At 42.5% G+C, this 13,077-nt stretch overlaps 1 protein-coding gene across 1 annotated transcript in view; it reads left to right on the forward strand.

The window, feature by feature from the left end:
* Positions 1 to 13,077, forward strand: part of DCHS2 (dachsous cadherin-related 2) — a 224,659-nt gene that overhangs the window by 117,053 nt on the left and 94,529 nt on the right. The window contains exons 4-7 of the mRNA XM_074993969.1: positions 5,443 to 5,679; positions 7,075 to 8,091; positions 9,502 to 9,689; positions 11,124 to 11,223. Of these exons, the coding sequence (XP_074850070.1) occupies positions 5,443 to 5,679; positions 7,075 to 8,091; positions 9,502 to 9,689; positions 11,124 to 11,223 (1,542 nt within the window). The remainder of the gene's footprint in view (positions 1 to 5,442; positions 5,680 to 7,074; positions 8,092 to 9,501; positions 9,690 to 11,123; positions 11,224 to 13,077) is intronic.

Raw genomic sequence — 13,077 nt, forward strand, 5'->3', positions numbered from 1 at the left:
AAATCACCAAGTAGCATAACTGTATCTAGTTTAGTGGCAACTGAAGAGATCATGAAACAATGAAAGCCCATTCATGGATGCTGGATACATAAAATAGTGCTTCATCAAAGTATCAGAGCTGCTGTAACACAGGTGTCACCAAGCAGCAGATTAAGGACAAAATGTCAGGGATGGTGAGGGTGAGTGAACATTCTAGGAAAAAGGGTGCTGGAACTCAAGCCCCAAGCTGTGTCGCCTCCCTCCCGGCGGCCCCGACCCATCACCAGGCTTTAACCCCACGCAGCCCCAAACTGCCTCCAGGATTAACCCCCCTGCATCTTCAGCTCCCTCCTCTAAATGAATGCCCTCCCCCTCCCCCAGAATCAGGCACCCTCAGAGCCAGGCATCCTCAGCTCCCCCAACAGAATGCCCCCCCCTTCCCCACAGCCAGGATCTCCCAGCCCTCCCCCAAGAGAATTCTAGCAAGTTACTTACATGCCACTGCAGGGGCCTCTCCAACTCAAGCTGCACCAGGCCATTAGAGCCATGCCAGGCTGGGCCTCCAGGACCATCGTGGGCCACAGCCACCAAGGCAGCAGGAGCCATGCTGGAACCAAAGGACCACACGGCTCCCAGCTAGAGCCACACATGTGCAGAGCTGGGGGGAGTGGGTACTCCACATGTGCGGCTCTACTGAGCCACGTTTTGTCACCCCCTGCTGCCCCGTTTGCCACTGCATATGGCAGTGAATGGGGAGCAGAGCCCAGCCACCTTTCAAAATGGCAGTACTATGAAAAAAGGTGCTGGAAGCATTTCAGCAGGAAAAAAGCCCTGTGGTTTTCAAAAAAGTATAAAAGAAGCAAAAATAGGCAATGACTCATATGAATTGAAGTGGGAGAAAGGACCATCCTCCTCCTCCTCATGTTCTTGGTGCTAGACACAGAATTTCATCTTCTAAATTCAACTTTGTTTTATTTTTTTGATCAAGGAGCCTTCTCCTGTTTGCTTATTCTGCACATTTTACTTATCTAATTTCTCAAACATAGTAACTGATCTGTCAAGCTGTACTTAAGCCCCACTGCTGATAGGTGAAAACATACTCTGAATATGTCATTGGAAGATGAGCATTGACCTACATAGTTTCGAGTAATGGGTTCAGCTGCCAGATTTGAGGGTGAATTTGGGTAATGAGCTTTCCATACCATTTCTGCCATCTGCCTGTTGTCTGAGTTGGCTGTCAGTTTTTATCAAAGAATTCTCTTCAGGAATACCGCGTTGGTTAAAATCACCATGACAGTCAAATTCACATGAAAGATTGCTGCTAAATAGTCACTGAGCTTGTGCCTCTCATTCTTATTTGCTTGTTCTGAACTTACTATTAATTCTGGGAGAAAAGAGAAAAACATAACAAGCTAATTAAATGATCAGTTATAATTATAAACAAACTAAAATATTTGTTCTGTAAGATTACCTCAATTTCTGTTTCTTTTTCAGTGGATGACTAGAGACAAATATTTAGCTACTGATCACTGGAAGTATAAGTTGTAATAATTGTTGGCCAGAGACCAAGATTTTATATGGGAATTGGTTTGATAGTGTTTCTCCTTTTTTTTCTAAATTTTATTTTAAGATAAGAATTTTTTCAAGAAAAAGAGGTTGCTAATTACAAAAAAAATTGCAGTTTGCAGCTGTAGGTAATGATCAAATGACTCTCAGTGAGAAAAGCCCTCCTGCCATCCTCTGCAGCTGTGCCAGTCTCACCCAGGCTGTGGCTGTGGTGGGAATGAGAAAGGTGGAAAACAGGGTTTGCACACTTAATATCCCTCACCAGATGAGCACGTGGGCAAAGCCATGACTTTTGATTCCCCACTCCCTCTCAGTGCATCAGAAAGGAAGGAATCTGTGGTTTATGTTAAAAGGCTGTAGCAAAATTCTTCCTCCCAGAGTACCGGGGGCTCCCTGGACCATGCCATGCCATGCCTTGGTCTTGGCTGATTTTAATGCACCATTCTAGTCTGAGATTTTGCACCTGATTACTTGAAAAGCCTAAGGAGAATTAGGTTTCTCATTGAAAGCAGCCAGCAAGAGAAATAAGTAGAAATTCATTTAAAAATCCCACCAAATGTGCTTTTCAGTGGATGGCCTGCTTTGGAAACCTACCTCCATGACATTATCATGGAAGATCTGGTGTCCAAAAGTAATGAAACACAAAATCATGGTGCAGAATAAGACCAAAAGACATCTTGAGCAAAGTCATTATGTAGGGCCCTATTCTCACATCTTTTCTCCTGAAATTCCACGGAAACTGGTGAGGCTATCTGTGGAGTAAGGTGCTGCTCAACAGGAGTAAGAGCTGCAGTATCAGGATCCATAATGATTGCTCTATAATTTGTCACCAGAATGTCCTTTTCCTAAGGGTTAAATTCCACTTGTCCCTTAGGCGGGTTCATACTGCGGGGGAAGACACATGAAACCATATGTGCATATACATACACCATGGCCTGTTAGAATTCGTGCCAGCACTGAAGGTAGCACAGAGACTTCTTGCTAATTAGTTTCCTTTGGCAAAGAGAGAGAGAGGATGTAGAGGGCCAGAGAGCAGGGAAAGCCATAATTTTACCCTCCTTCAAAGACAAACATCATAGTCATGCTGCATCTCTTAAATGGGCATAGCACTTTGCACTTCATCCAGGCACAAGGGGATGTGGACAAAGTAAGCTATATTCTGTTTCACCAAACTGTGCACTTAACAACACAGAACAGAACCATATAACTATATACTAATGGGGAAAGAGGGCAAACTATTTGCATTGGGGCAGGGCACATGGGTGCACCTTCCAGAGGGGGTAGGCCTTATTGCAGGGTAGGGGTTGAGGGCCTCGAGCCACGCCATCTACAGGATCCCCTGTCAAACCCTGGCTTGGGGTTCCCAGCAGGGCTGGGATGGCGAGGGGGCGGGTGGTAGGGCTGGAGGGCCACATCAGCAGGGGACTTGTCCTCAGCAGGGGCCTCTTCGGATGGGCTATGTGGGGGGCCAGCAGAACGGGCAGTGGGGCGGGGGTCAGGTGGGTCAGGAGCTCCCTGAAGGTGCCTGCCATGTCCCTCAGGGTTCCCATCAGCTCCCCACAGGCCACCTGCTGTGAGGTTGCCTTGGCCTCCTGCAGGCGTAGGTGCCACTCAGCAACCTCGGCCTGCTCTCTGCCCCTGGCCCTTCTGGAGCAGGGAAGCCTTGGTGCCAGTAGCGGTGCTGCCTGTTCTCCATCCCTTGCTGCCGGTGGGCTGTCTGGAACCATGGAAGTTTTGAGGCCCTCCTGGGCCCTCTGATGTCATAGCTGCAGGAATGGAAAAGAAAAGAGGGACAGGCCATGAGTCCCAAATCCCCAGCCCTGTGGGCCACATCCTCCATCCCTCTGTGGGCAGCAGGTCCCTGTCTGACAGAAGGGTAGCCCTGGGAGATCACGGAGGCAAAGGGGGTCTCTGGCCCCGTGGGGGTGACCCCCTAGCGAGCTCTGGCTCCACCCACCCCATCCTCCCAAGAGTGGGCCACCATGCTATCTGTGGGAGTGCGTGCTGAATGCCACTAGCCACCATTTTCGTGTCCCAAGGGCCACATCCATCTGGGCTGTGGCTGTCCAGGGTCCGCTGGGGGCGTGCAGGGCCCTTTGGTGGTTGTGGAGCCCCCACCCAGTTATATGGGGTGTGTGCCTCATTGGGTACTCACCAGAGGGTCCAGTCCACCACTGAGATCAGGGGATGCCCAGCTGGCAGAGGCGCATCTGGAAGAGCGGGAGGGGAGATAGATGATCAGGTGTCTGTCATTGCTCGAATACTCTGGAGCTGGCTCTTGGCCTGGTGCGGTGGGGCTGGCTGCAGGTCCTGGCTTCTCGTCGTCCCTGGGTGGGGCTTCTAGGCAGCACTGTCCAGGCCAGCAGGTGGGGAGGTGCTGTTGCTGGGCCATGGTGCTTGGAGAGTTTCTGGGGGGTCTTTCTGGGCTATGCAGGGGAAGCATGTATAGTGGCAGCTGCCAGCATCCTCTCAGCTTCCTGCAACCAAGTTTTTGGCTCCATGCGGCTTTAAGGGCTGCTTGGCGCATGGACCATAGAGGCCGCAGTCACTGGCCAGCATATCTCCACATCCCAGCTGTCCGGTGCCATGGTGGACCTGCTCTTTCAAAAGAGAGGGTCGTGGAGTATCCACACATGTTTTCAAAGGTGGGGGGCTTCCCCTATTTCAAGTTAGGAAGACCGAATTTGAAAGCTGAGGTGCATGTCTTCGGTTTTGTTTTCAAAGAGAGCACTGTTTGTGTAGACGCACTGCACTCTCTTTCGTAAAAAGGCCTGAAATTTTGAAAGTACTCACTAGTATGGATGCGGCTACTCAGTTCTGACATTTACATGCAGAAATACAACTTTTTAGCTGCCAAGTCTCCAAATTTCACCTAACATTTGCGAGTCAAGTGGTGCTCTTTCTGCGCTATGTTTATCACTAAGAATAGTTTCTACAGTCTGAATTTGTCTTCAGTTATAGTTGTTCACACCAATTTAAGAGAATAGGTTTGTGAGACTGGTGATTGAACTGTATAACTGGAACTTAAATTGTTTTGATCAGTTGTAAACCAGAACAGAATTCAGAACACTGACCTGTCTGTGCCTGTGTTAAATCTTCTGAGCTAACAGGAGTAAAAGGTAGGAAAATTTCTTAGCTAAATGATGAAAATACATTTGTTTTGAGAAATGTTTCTCCCAAAGTCATCTTGCTGTGGACAAGGCATTGTGTTGCCCTTGCACAAAGCACTTACTTCTTTTGGTTTAAGGAGAATAGTAAATTGGTAACATTTTGCCAAATCTAGAGATCTCATAAATTGTTAGTTAAAGATGCTCTTCCCTTAATTTGTGATCACCTGGTGAGTGATCGCTGTCATGATGTCAAGCGTAGAGCCTATGTGTTTTGCGTCTTTAGCTTAAGTGCTATGTGACTGCTTTTTTTTTTTAATCAGTTTGAGGGTGTTTCTTGGGAAGTTTAGTGAGCAGAATGCCGTTGTTGCAATTCTAAAGAGGAATTAACGTTCTTGTTAGTAACGTGGAATTAATTTCGGAGTTAGTAAAGTTGTTTTCCTTACTTCACTTCTAGAGTCATTACTGTTGTTATTGATCATGCTTTGGTCTCCTTGATACTTTTGTAAGTTCACAGTTACACCACTGAAATAACTAAAGTTGTTCTGGATTTATGCCAGTTTAAACTGAGAGCATAATTTGGCATAGTTACTTCAAATGCAACTACATCATTATTTGTGAAATCATAATAATGGAATACATATCACTTACTCTGCATCCTCCTGTACTTAAATTCCACCCTTTTCCCATTTTGGGGGTGCTCTCTAAGTCAGTTTTACATTTCGCTAAAATTTGGAGTAGTATTCCATGAACTCAGTGTCCTCATTATTAGTTTTTTCTGTACTTTCAGGAATTATTTACTTGCGATCAACTCTTAGTCAGTTGGATCTTATCATGGTGTTCTTGACTGTTTCTGCACTGGATGGAGGAGGCCTTACCTCTGTTGTTAATGCAACTGTCACAGTAAACATCCTCCAGACCACTGTGGCGCCAGCTGTGTTTGAGAGGTCACAATATACCTTTTCTGTTCTGGAAGATGTCCCTGGAGGCAGCCCTGTTGGAACTGTAAAAGCAAGGGAGCCTTTAAGTAAGTCGTTAACTTAGATTACATTCAGACATGTTACAATATATTCTAATTGCAACTGGTACAGAAACATATGCAAATAATCTCTCTTTTTTAACTCCATTGTTTTTAATGAGTCAAATCTGCTTGTAGGCTGGTGGTCCAAGTCACCCACTTGTGGAAAATAATCATCCACATCCAGATCAGTTCCTAACTGTTAACTCAGTGATCTACGTGTGGTCCGACACATGAAAAAGAAAACGTTGGGTGAGAAGACAGAGTAATAACTCCTGTTTTTAGTATAGTCTGGACCCTTTAGAATCTTAATAGCCAGGGACTCCACATAGCATAGGTAACTTTGCAGAGCCTCTTTTCTCCCAACTCTCTCTTGGAGGCTCCCTCCAAGAGTTGAAACCTTAATTTATATTGCTTGCTGGTAATCAGCAGACCCAGTCACCTGATGCCGGCCCGCTGAGTCAGATGATTCCTAGCACTTGCCTGCTGGGTGTGTCTCCAGAACAAGACTAGCCAGGCTTTAAAAATGATAGTTTATCATTGCAGTTGTATGTATACCAGTTTATCCGTAAGTTTAAAACTGAATCCCCTTTGTATAAGTATGCCCTTTAGAACACAGATTCCCCAACTGTGCTCCATGGAGCCCTTCTTGGTGGCAAGTCACATAATGAAATGCGCAAAAAGTCAGCCAAATACATTAAATATTTGTATTATTATATTTCTTGGTAAGTAATTGCAACGTGGATGTTATGTTTCCAATGGGTGGAAAGGAGGTCTGTGAGTACATGAATCCACTGTCTTTTTCCCTAAGGAAGGAAGTGCATTTGCCCCAAGTGTCTTGCCATGATTATAGTAATGTCCAGGGAGTGGCTCTTCTAGTGTTCTGTGGTGTGAAGAAGGGTGGGAAAGAATATTATGCTGCAGTAGAATGTGAATGTAGTAAAAGTGCATTTAGAGAAATACTTAATGAAATGAAACTCTTTATGTGTTGTCATGTATTTCAGTTCTGGCTGTAGTGAATCTCAGTGAGAAATTATACTATTAAATATGATATAATTATCAAAGGTTTTCTACTATATTTTATAAAATGAGAAAGCACAACATTTTTCTGTAAAGGTTTATCATACCAGGTAAATGAAAATCAGGCATCTCATAAATGGACAAAATATGGACAATCTGATGCAGCCTGTATAGCTTTCATTTTAGGGAAGGTCTCCAGGGACATGAACCAGGAAACATTAAGAGATCAGGAAAGAAAAACATCTGTAAAGGGGGTTACATTTGTTCAGCTGATTCTAACACCTGCAGCATGATCTTCACAGATGTTCTACAGCATATTGTATTAGGCACTCTGATAATCAGTTGCACATTTTTTACTTTGGTTGTTTTTGTTCCCACTTGTAGATTCTTTAGAAGCAATCTCCTACAAAATTTCCTCTGGTGATCCTTATGGAAGATTCTTTATTGACCCTCAGTTTGGTATCATTGTCACCAAAAAGCAGCTGGACCATGAAACTCAGCCTCTTGTTGTGCTTACTGTTCAGTCACAGTTCAGCAGCTCCCCTGTCTATAGTAGCACCCAGGTCAATATATCTGTGATTGACGTCAATGACAACCCTCCAGTATTTCTTACAGAGTCTGATAAGATAACTATATCACATAGCACACCTCCTGGCACAGCTCTTTATATTGCTCATGCAGAAGATAAAGACAGTGGGCTAAATGGGGTAATTAAATATACAGTTGCAAACAGGCAGTTAGATGCATTTACTATTGATCCAAGCCTTGGAGTGGTATATCTCACCAGGTCTCTGTTCACAGATAAGCAATATGAATATGCTCTTCACGTAACAGCTGAAGATCACGGAACTCCTCCACTGAGTTCTCTGTTAATGCTGACAGTGATTATTGAAGAGCAAAAGATGGACAAAACCTTAACTTTTGAAAATTTGGTATATCAAGTGGAAATCAGTGAGACTTCTTCACTGGATGCCAAAATTCTGCAAGTACAAGCCCACCCGCAAGTTTCACAGCATGCTACCTCACAGTTAGTGTACTCCCTGGAGCCTAACACGGATTCTGTTGCATTTGGGATTGACCCTCTCACTGGCTGGATTTACCTCCGGAAACATCTGAACTATGAAGTAACACAAATCTACAATTTTAGAGCCTTTGTCAGCATCCCAGAGGATAGATCAGGGCAAAATGCAAGTACATCAGTAATTATTAATGTTCTGGATGAAAATGACAATTCCCCGGTGTTCATGAATGATCTTTATTTTTTTGAAATTGAGGAAAGTCCAGTTCCCCAAGGTGTGGTTGGCACCATCACAGCAGTTGACAGAGACTCAGGAAGAAATGGACAGGTTTCCTATTTCCTCTTGTCAGATGGAAAATATTTCAAGATTAATTCCAACACAGGTAGTATGTTATGAATTTTAATTTCCCCATTATTTCTTTCAGGAAAAGTCTAACTGCAATGGAATTAATGTAATGTGTGAAGTCCAAGAACTATCCTCACCCTTCTTTCTCTGCAGGCTATATGCATAATTAATATGCATATTTGAAAACATCAAAAAGCTGGTGTGGAGTAACCAATGAATAATAGGATAACCTAAAGGATTTGTTTTTTCACTCTCTGCTAAGTCATGTTTTTTTGTGTTTTTTTTTTATTCACTCATGACTTTATATTGATTTTAGAAATTTCAGGGAATATTAAATAATAGTGTCAGTAAATTCGTATGAAAAATTCCTAATTATCTAGTGGTCTAGTAAGGTTCAAAAGAAATAATCAGTGATAAAAATAAAAAAGACTGAAAGGGGTAATGACATTTTCAATTGAGAACATTTATTAAAATCTTGAATAGTTATATATTAAAACTGAATTGTTACAAAGTTGTCCTAGAAAAGTTGCTTACTGTAAAAATGAATCCCAGAATGCTCTCAGTGATAGTAATTGTCTCCAGTATGTTTTAACAGTATAGAATAAAGTATTGAAATCATTCAAAAGGGGAGGTTTTAGGAAACAAGGGTACTGTGAATACACTGACTAGCAAAAGATTACTTATCAACACAGATCTGCAGCCTGGTCTCTGACCAGGTAAAATGCTGTATACACAGGGTTTGAAGGGCCCTTCTACTTTGGGAAAGTGGCATCTCAAAATAAAACTACTGTTTCAAAGTAAAGTCTTGTATTATAAGCTTATAAAAATTTAAAGGTAAATAGAGGGAGACGTAGTAGAGAACAATTTTATAATCTGTTTAATAAAATCATCTCTCTGAAAAATGGGGGGATACTCAGAATTCTCAGATAAATGTGAATGCAGTTGAGCAGCAGCCTGGAAGCCCTTATTAAATTTGTCCACTGGGTTTTCCAGCCTCAGAGTATGGTGAAGATCAGATTTCCTGGTCATCAGAGAGAATCTGTGTTGAATGTTTCCTGACCATGAAGCATGGAAAAGATAAGTCCATCAGTTAAAGTAATCACTTTAGATTCTCTAACCTGGAATACAAAGAACACAGGGCCAGATTTCTCCTTTAAAACAGCCAGCATGCACAGCTGGCTGATGTTTCATTGTATGAGTTTGTGGGATCCCAAGTGTGGTAAAGAGTGCAATATGACCTTAGGGTATATAAATAAACTTTGATTAACTCAACGTTTCTGTGGAATGACATTTAATAAACTGGGATAGCACTCTCTGTAGCAGGTATATCAAATGACACAAGGATTTAGTTTATACAATCCAGTGTATATTTATATAAATTTTCATCTGTTATGATTTTACGAATACAATCTCAGTGCCTTTCTCCTTCATTTTCTTTCACCAACAGGTGAAATTATAAACTGGGTCGCATTAGACCATGAGCAGCAAACTCACCACCATTTGATCATCTTTGTGACTGACCATGGTGCCCCACAGCATAATGCCACAACAACTGCATATATCTTAGTTGCTGACCTCAATGATAATCAGCCTTACTTTCCTCAGATTTCATCTGGAAAAGAAGTAACTATCAAGGTTTGTTGTAACTGTCTCAATTACTCTAATCTGGTCAGTCATAATACAGGATTTGTTTTGAGCACCATCTTGTGGCAAAAAACTTGTATCAAGACTTCCTTCCAAAGCTTCTTCCACAAATTGCAGTTTTGTGTTTAGTGAAACACGTGCTCTGAATGCTGCATGGATATTTTTAATTCAGGTGTATTTTCTCAGTAAGGCAAGTCTTTTATTCCATTTGAAAGTTACATCACCTGTTTCCCATAGCATGACCTAAATGATCGGCATATTCAGATTCACTTAACAGCCTGATGTTTTAAGGTCAGTATGGGTTGAACCTCTCTAGACTGGCACTCTTTTTTTTGTCTGGCAACGTCTGTGGTCTGGCATGATTTTAGTTAGCTGGATATCCACTTATCATGGGTGACCAAATTTCCTGTGGTCCCATAAAGTTTGCTTACAGACCTTGTTCTTTATGTTCTGCAATGTTATTTAGCTGTAATTTACTAAATGTCTTCAAACAGCCCAATATGGAGTAGGTGTGTTGGTAATGCTGCTAGACAATAGTGACCTCCTGTGGTCTGGTATATTCTCTCATTTGGCACCACTCAGGTCCCGAGGTTGAAGGACTAGAGAGGTTCAACCTGTATCAAATAAATAACTTGTTAAAATACTTGTTAAATTATTGCTAGTGGTTTTTATTACAGTATTAAATAGAATGAGGCATTAAGGATTTGGCCTCATGTATTATGGGCAATGTGAATGTATGAACAGTTAGATTTGAACTGTTTCTGGAATATTAGCAGCTGAACATTATACTGGCATTTTCTTTAAATTTGCGTCTCATAGTTTCCTTTTGACCTCATAAGGAGGAGACGTTAATGGTTTCTATAACAAATAGACTTAACGATAAATGAACTTTATTGGGAGTTTTGCTAGAATTTTTATTAATTTAGCACTGCTTCTTAAATGTATGTGCTGAAACTCATCTGGAACTCTCTCATCCAGCAACATCAGTAATCCAGCATGATGTTAGTCAGCCAGAGGACAACTTATCATGGATGTGGCCAAGTTTCCTGTGGTTTCATAAAATTTGTTTATAGCCACCAATCCTGGCTCTCAGTGTTCTTAGCTGTTATTTAGCTGTAATTCATCCCTAAATGTCTTCTAAGAGCCCAGTAAGCAGTGGAAGTGTTGGTAATGTGCTAGACAATATTGACCTTACATGGTCTGGAAAATTCTCTCATTCAGCACCTTTTAGGTCCCGAGGGTGCTGAACGAGAGAGGTACAGACTGTAGCTTATTTTGCACAGACTGTAGCCATTTTTAGAATAGGACGTTCTCCTAGTATATAATCACTAAATGTAACTGTTCTGTGGTGTGTGAATTCAATTGACTCATCAGTGTCCTTTATAACATGTAAAGTACTCTTGTGAACACATTATTTGATGGCAGGTATTGGAAGGGCAGCCAGAAGGTACACTTGTCACCACTCTGTTTGCAAAGGACCTTGATTCTGGAAACAATGGTGTAGTGTTATATTCCATATCATCAGGTAAGAAATTATAACTGTTGTGCCCAATAAAAAATGTATTAAAATTGAAAATGTAGGACGAAAGAAGCCACTTAACATATCAGGTGTGATTTCTGTTTACACTGAGGCTCATTCACACAGCTCTGACAGTGAAAATGGTCTTTGAAGTGAGACTTTGTTTTACAGCCACTTTTGTGGTCCCTTTCCACTGCCATAGCAGAGGCCTCCATGTGCATAGTAATCAGAATACCCTCTGACAAATATGTCATACCAAATTATTTGAAGAGTCATGTGCATTTAGCTTTTGTCCCATTACCCTCTGCTTCTTCACAGGGATTTACTTGCTGTAATGGCAAATCACAGAATCATTAGTTAAAAAGAGCAGCTTGCTCCAAGATTAGGACCATGATAATCCAATAACATACAATATGGAGTTTGTCTTTATGAGCAACTATTTAACATCACAGTGGAAAAATGATCTCCCCTTTCCCATGACCAACTGAAAATCTTCCTGCTATAGGAAAAGTTCATGACAGTCTGAGACAGGGATCAAAAGATAATCTGAGTGAACAATGAGTCTTATGTTTTTTTAGTTCAGTTTTTACTCTTTGTTTGACATTATGTTTGCTTGATACCGTTTGGCAACATAAAAAACCCACAGAACTGCTACACATAGGAGGTGGAATAGGCCATAGGAAATTGATGACAAAGCTCTCCTAGGTTTCAGCAGGAGAAAGATTGAGCCATTAGTACTGATCAGAGACACAGATGTGTTCTTCTCTCTTTTTGATACATAACATAAGGAAAGACCATTGAAACAATGAGAAAAACATGGCAGCTCCCTTGGCTATACCACATCATTTGTTAAAGAGTGCAGAACATGTTAAGAACAAAACCATTTCTGAAAAACTGTCAGTAAGGAGTTCAGATCAGAATGCGATAATGTTATTTTAATACTCTTTTTCACAGGAGTTATAGAGCCAATCTTTCATGCATAATATTTTAAATCTGTAATAATTGACACACAAAGCATATCACTTGATTGAAAGTACCTCTGGTCAGGAGACATGGGGTGAGAGTGCGAAGAGAGCAGAGGAGCCTTCCAGCTGCACTCTGGCAGCAGGCTCCTCTGTTCTCTCCATCTCTGTCCCTCCCTCTGCAGCAGTGGAGCAGCTGCTTGGGGTGGGCTGAGTCCAAAGCCTGCATGCTTCCCGCACGAGCTCTGCAGCGAGCTACCTGCTCTGAAAGGGGAAAGCAGGCAACCGGGGCCCACTCTGGAGCAGGCCGCAGCTCCCTCTGTGTACCAACCCTTTCCATGCTGGGGGGCTCTGCCTTAGAGGGCTTTGCAGAGCCCCGGGTGGAGGGGGGCGGGAGAAGATGGCAGCTGCAAACCTGCTTCCTTCTGCCCAGGCCCATGGCCATTCTGCGTCCTTGTGCAGTGTCTCAGAATAGAACTGAGCACAGAGCCAAGAAGAAAAGTACAGGGAGCTGGTACTGGGGTTTGTGTACAGAACGTGAGCAATGAAGTGCTTCAATGAATATGCAGCACTTAATTTGGCAAATTCTCCCCCAAGGCAACTTCCAAGTGTGAAACTTCAAAGTGCTGGCATGCCATGTATCCACAGGCACCTTGAAGTGCCTATGCTACTTCGAAGTGCCTTTACTCCTCAAAATTGGCTACACAGCATGCCGGCACTTCAAAGTTTGACACTTCTGAGTTGCGGCGGCAGAGAATTTACCTAATGAAATGGTGCATATGCATAGCAGCACTTCATTAGTAATCTCCTGTTGCCCTCATTACCATACCCCACTTCGAAGTTGGGGGAAGTGCAGACATAGCCCTAGCGTACATGCATAATTTATATTTCTTATTCA

This window comes from Carettochelys insculpta, chromosome 4 (assembly GCF_033958435.1).
Source record: "Carettochelys insculpta isolate YL-2023 chromosome 4, ASM3395843v1, whole genome shotgun sequence".
Lineage (NCBI taxonomy): Eukaryota > Metazoa > Chordata > Testudines > Carettochelyidae > Carettochelys > Carettochelys insculpta.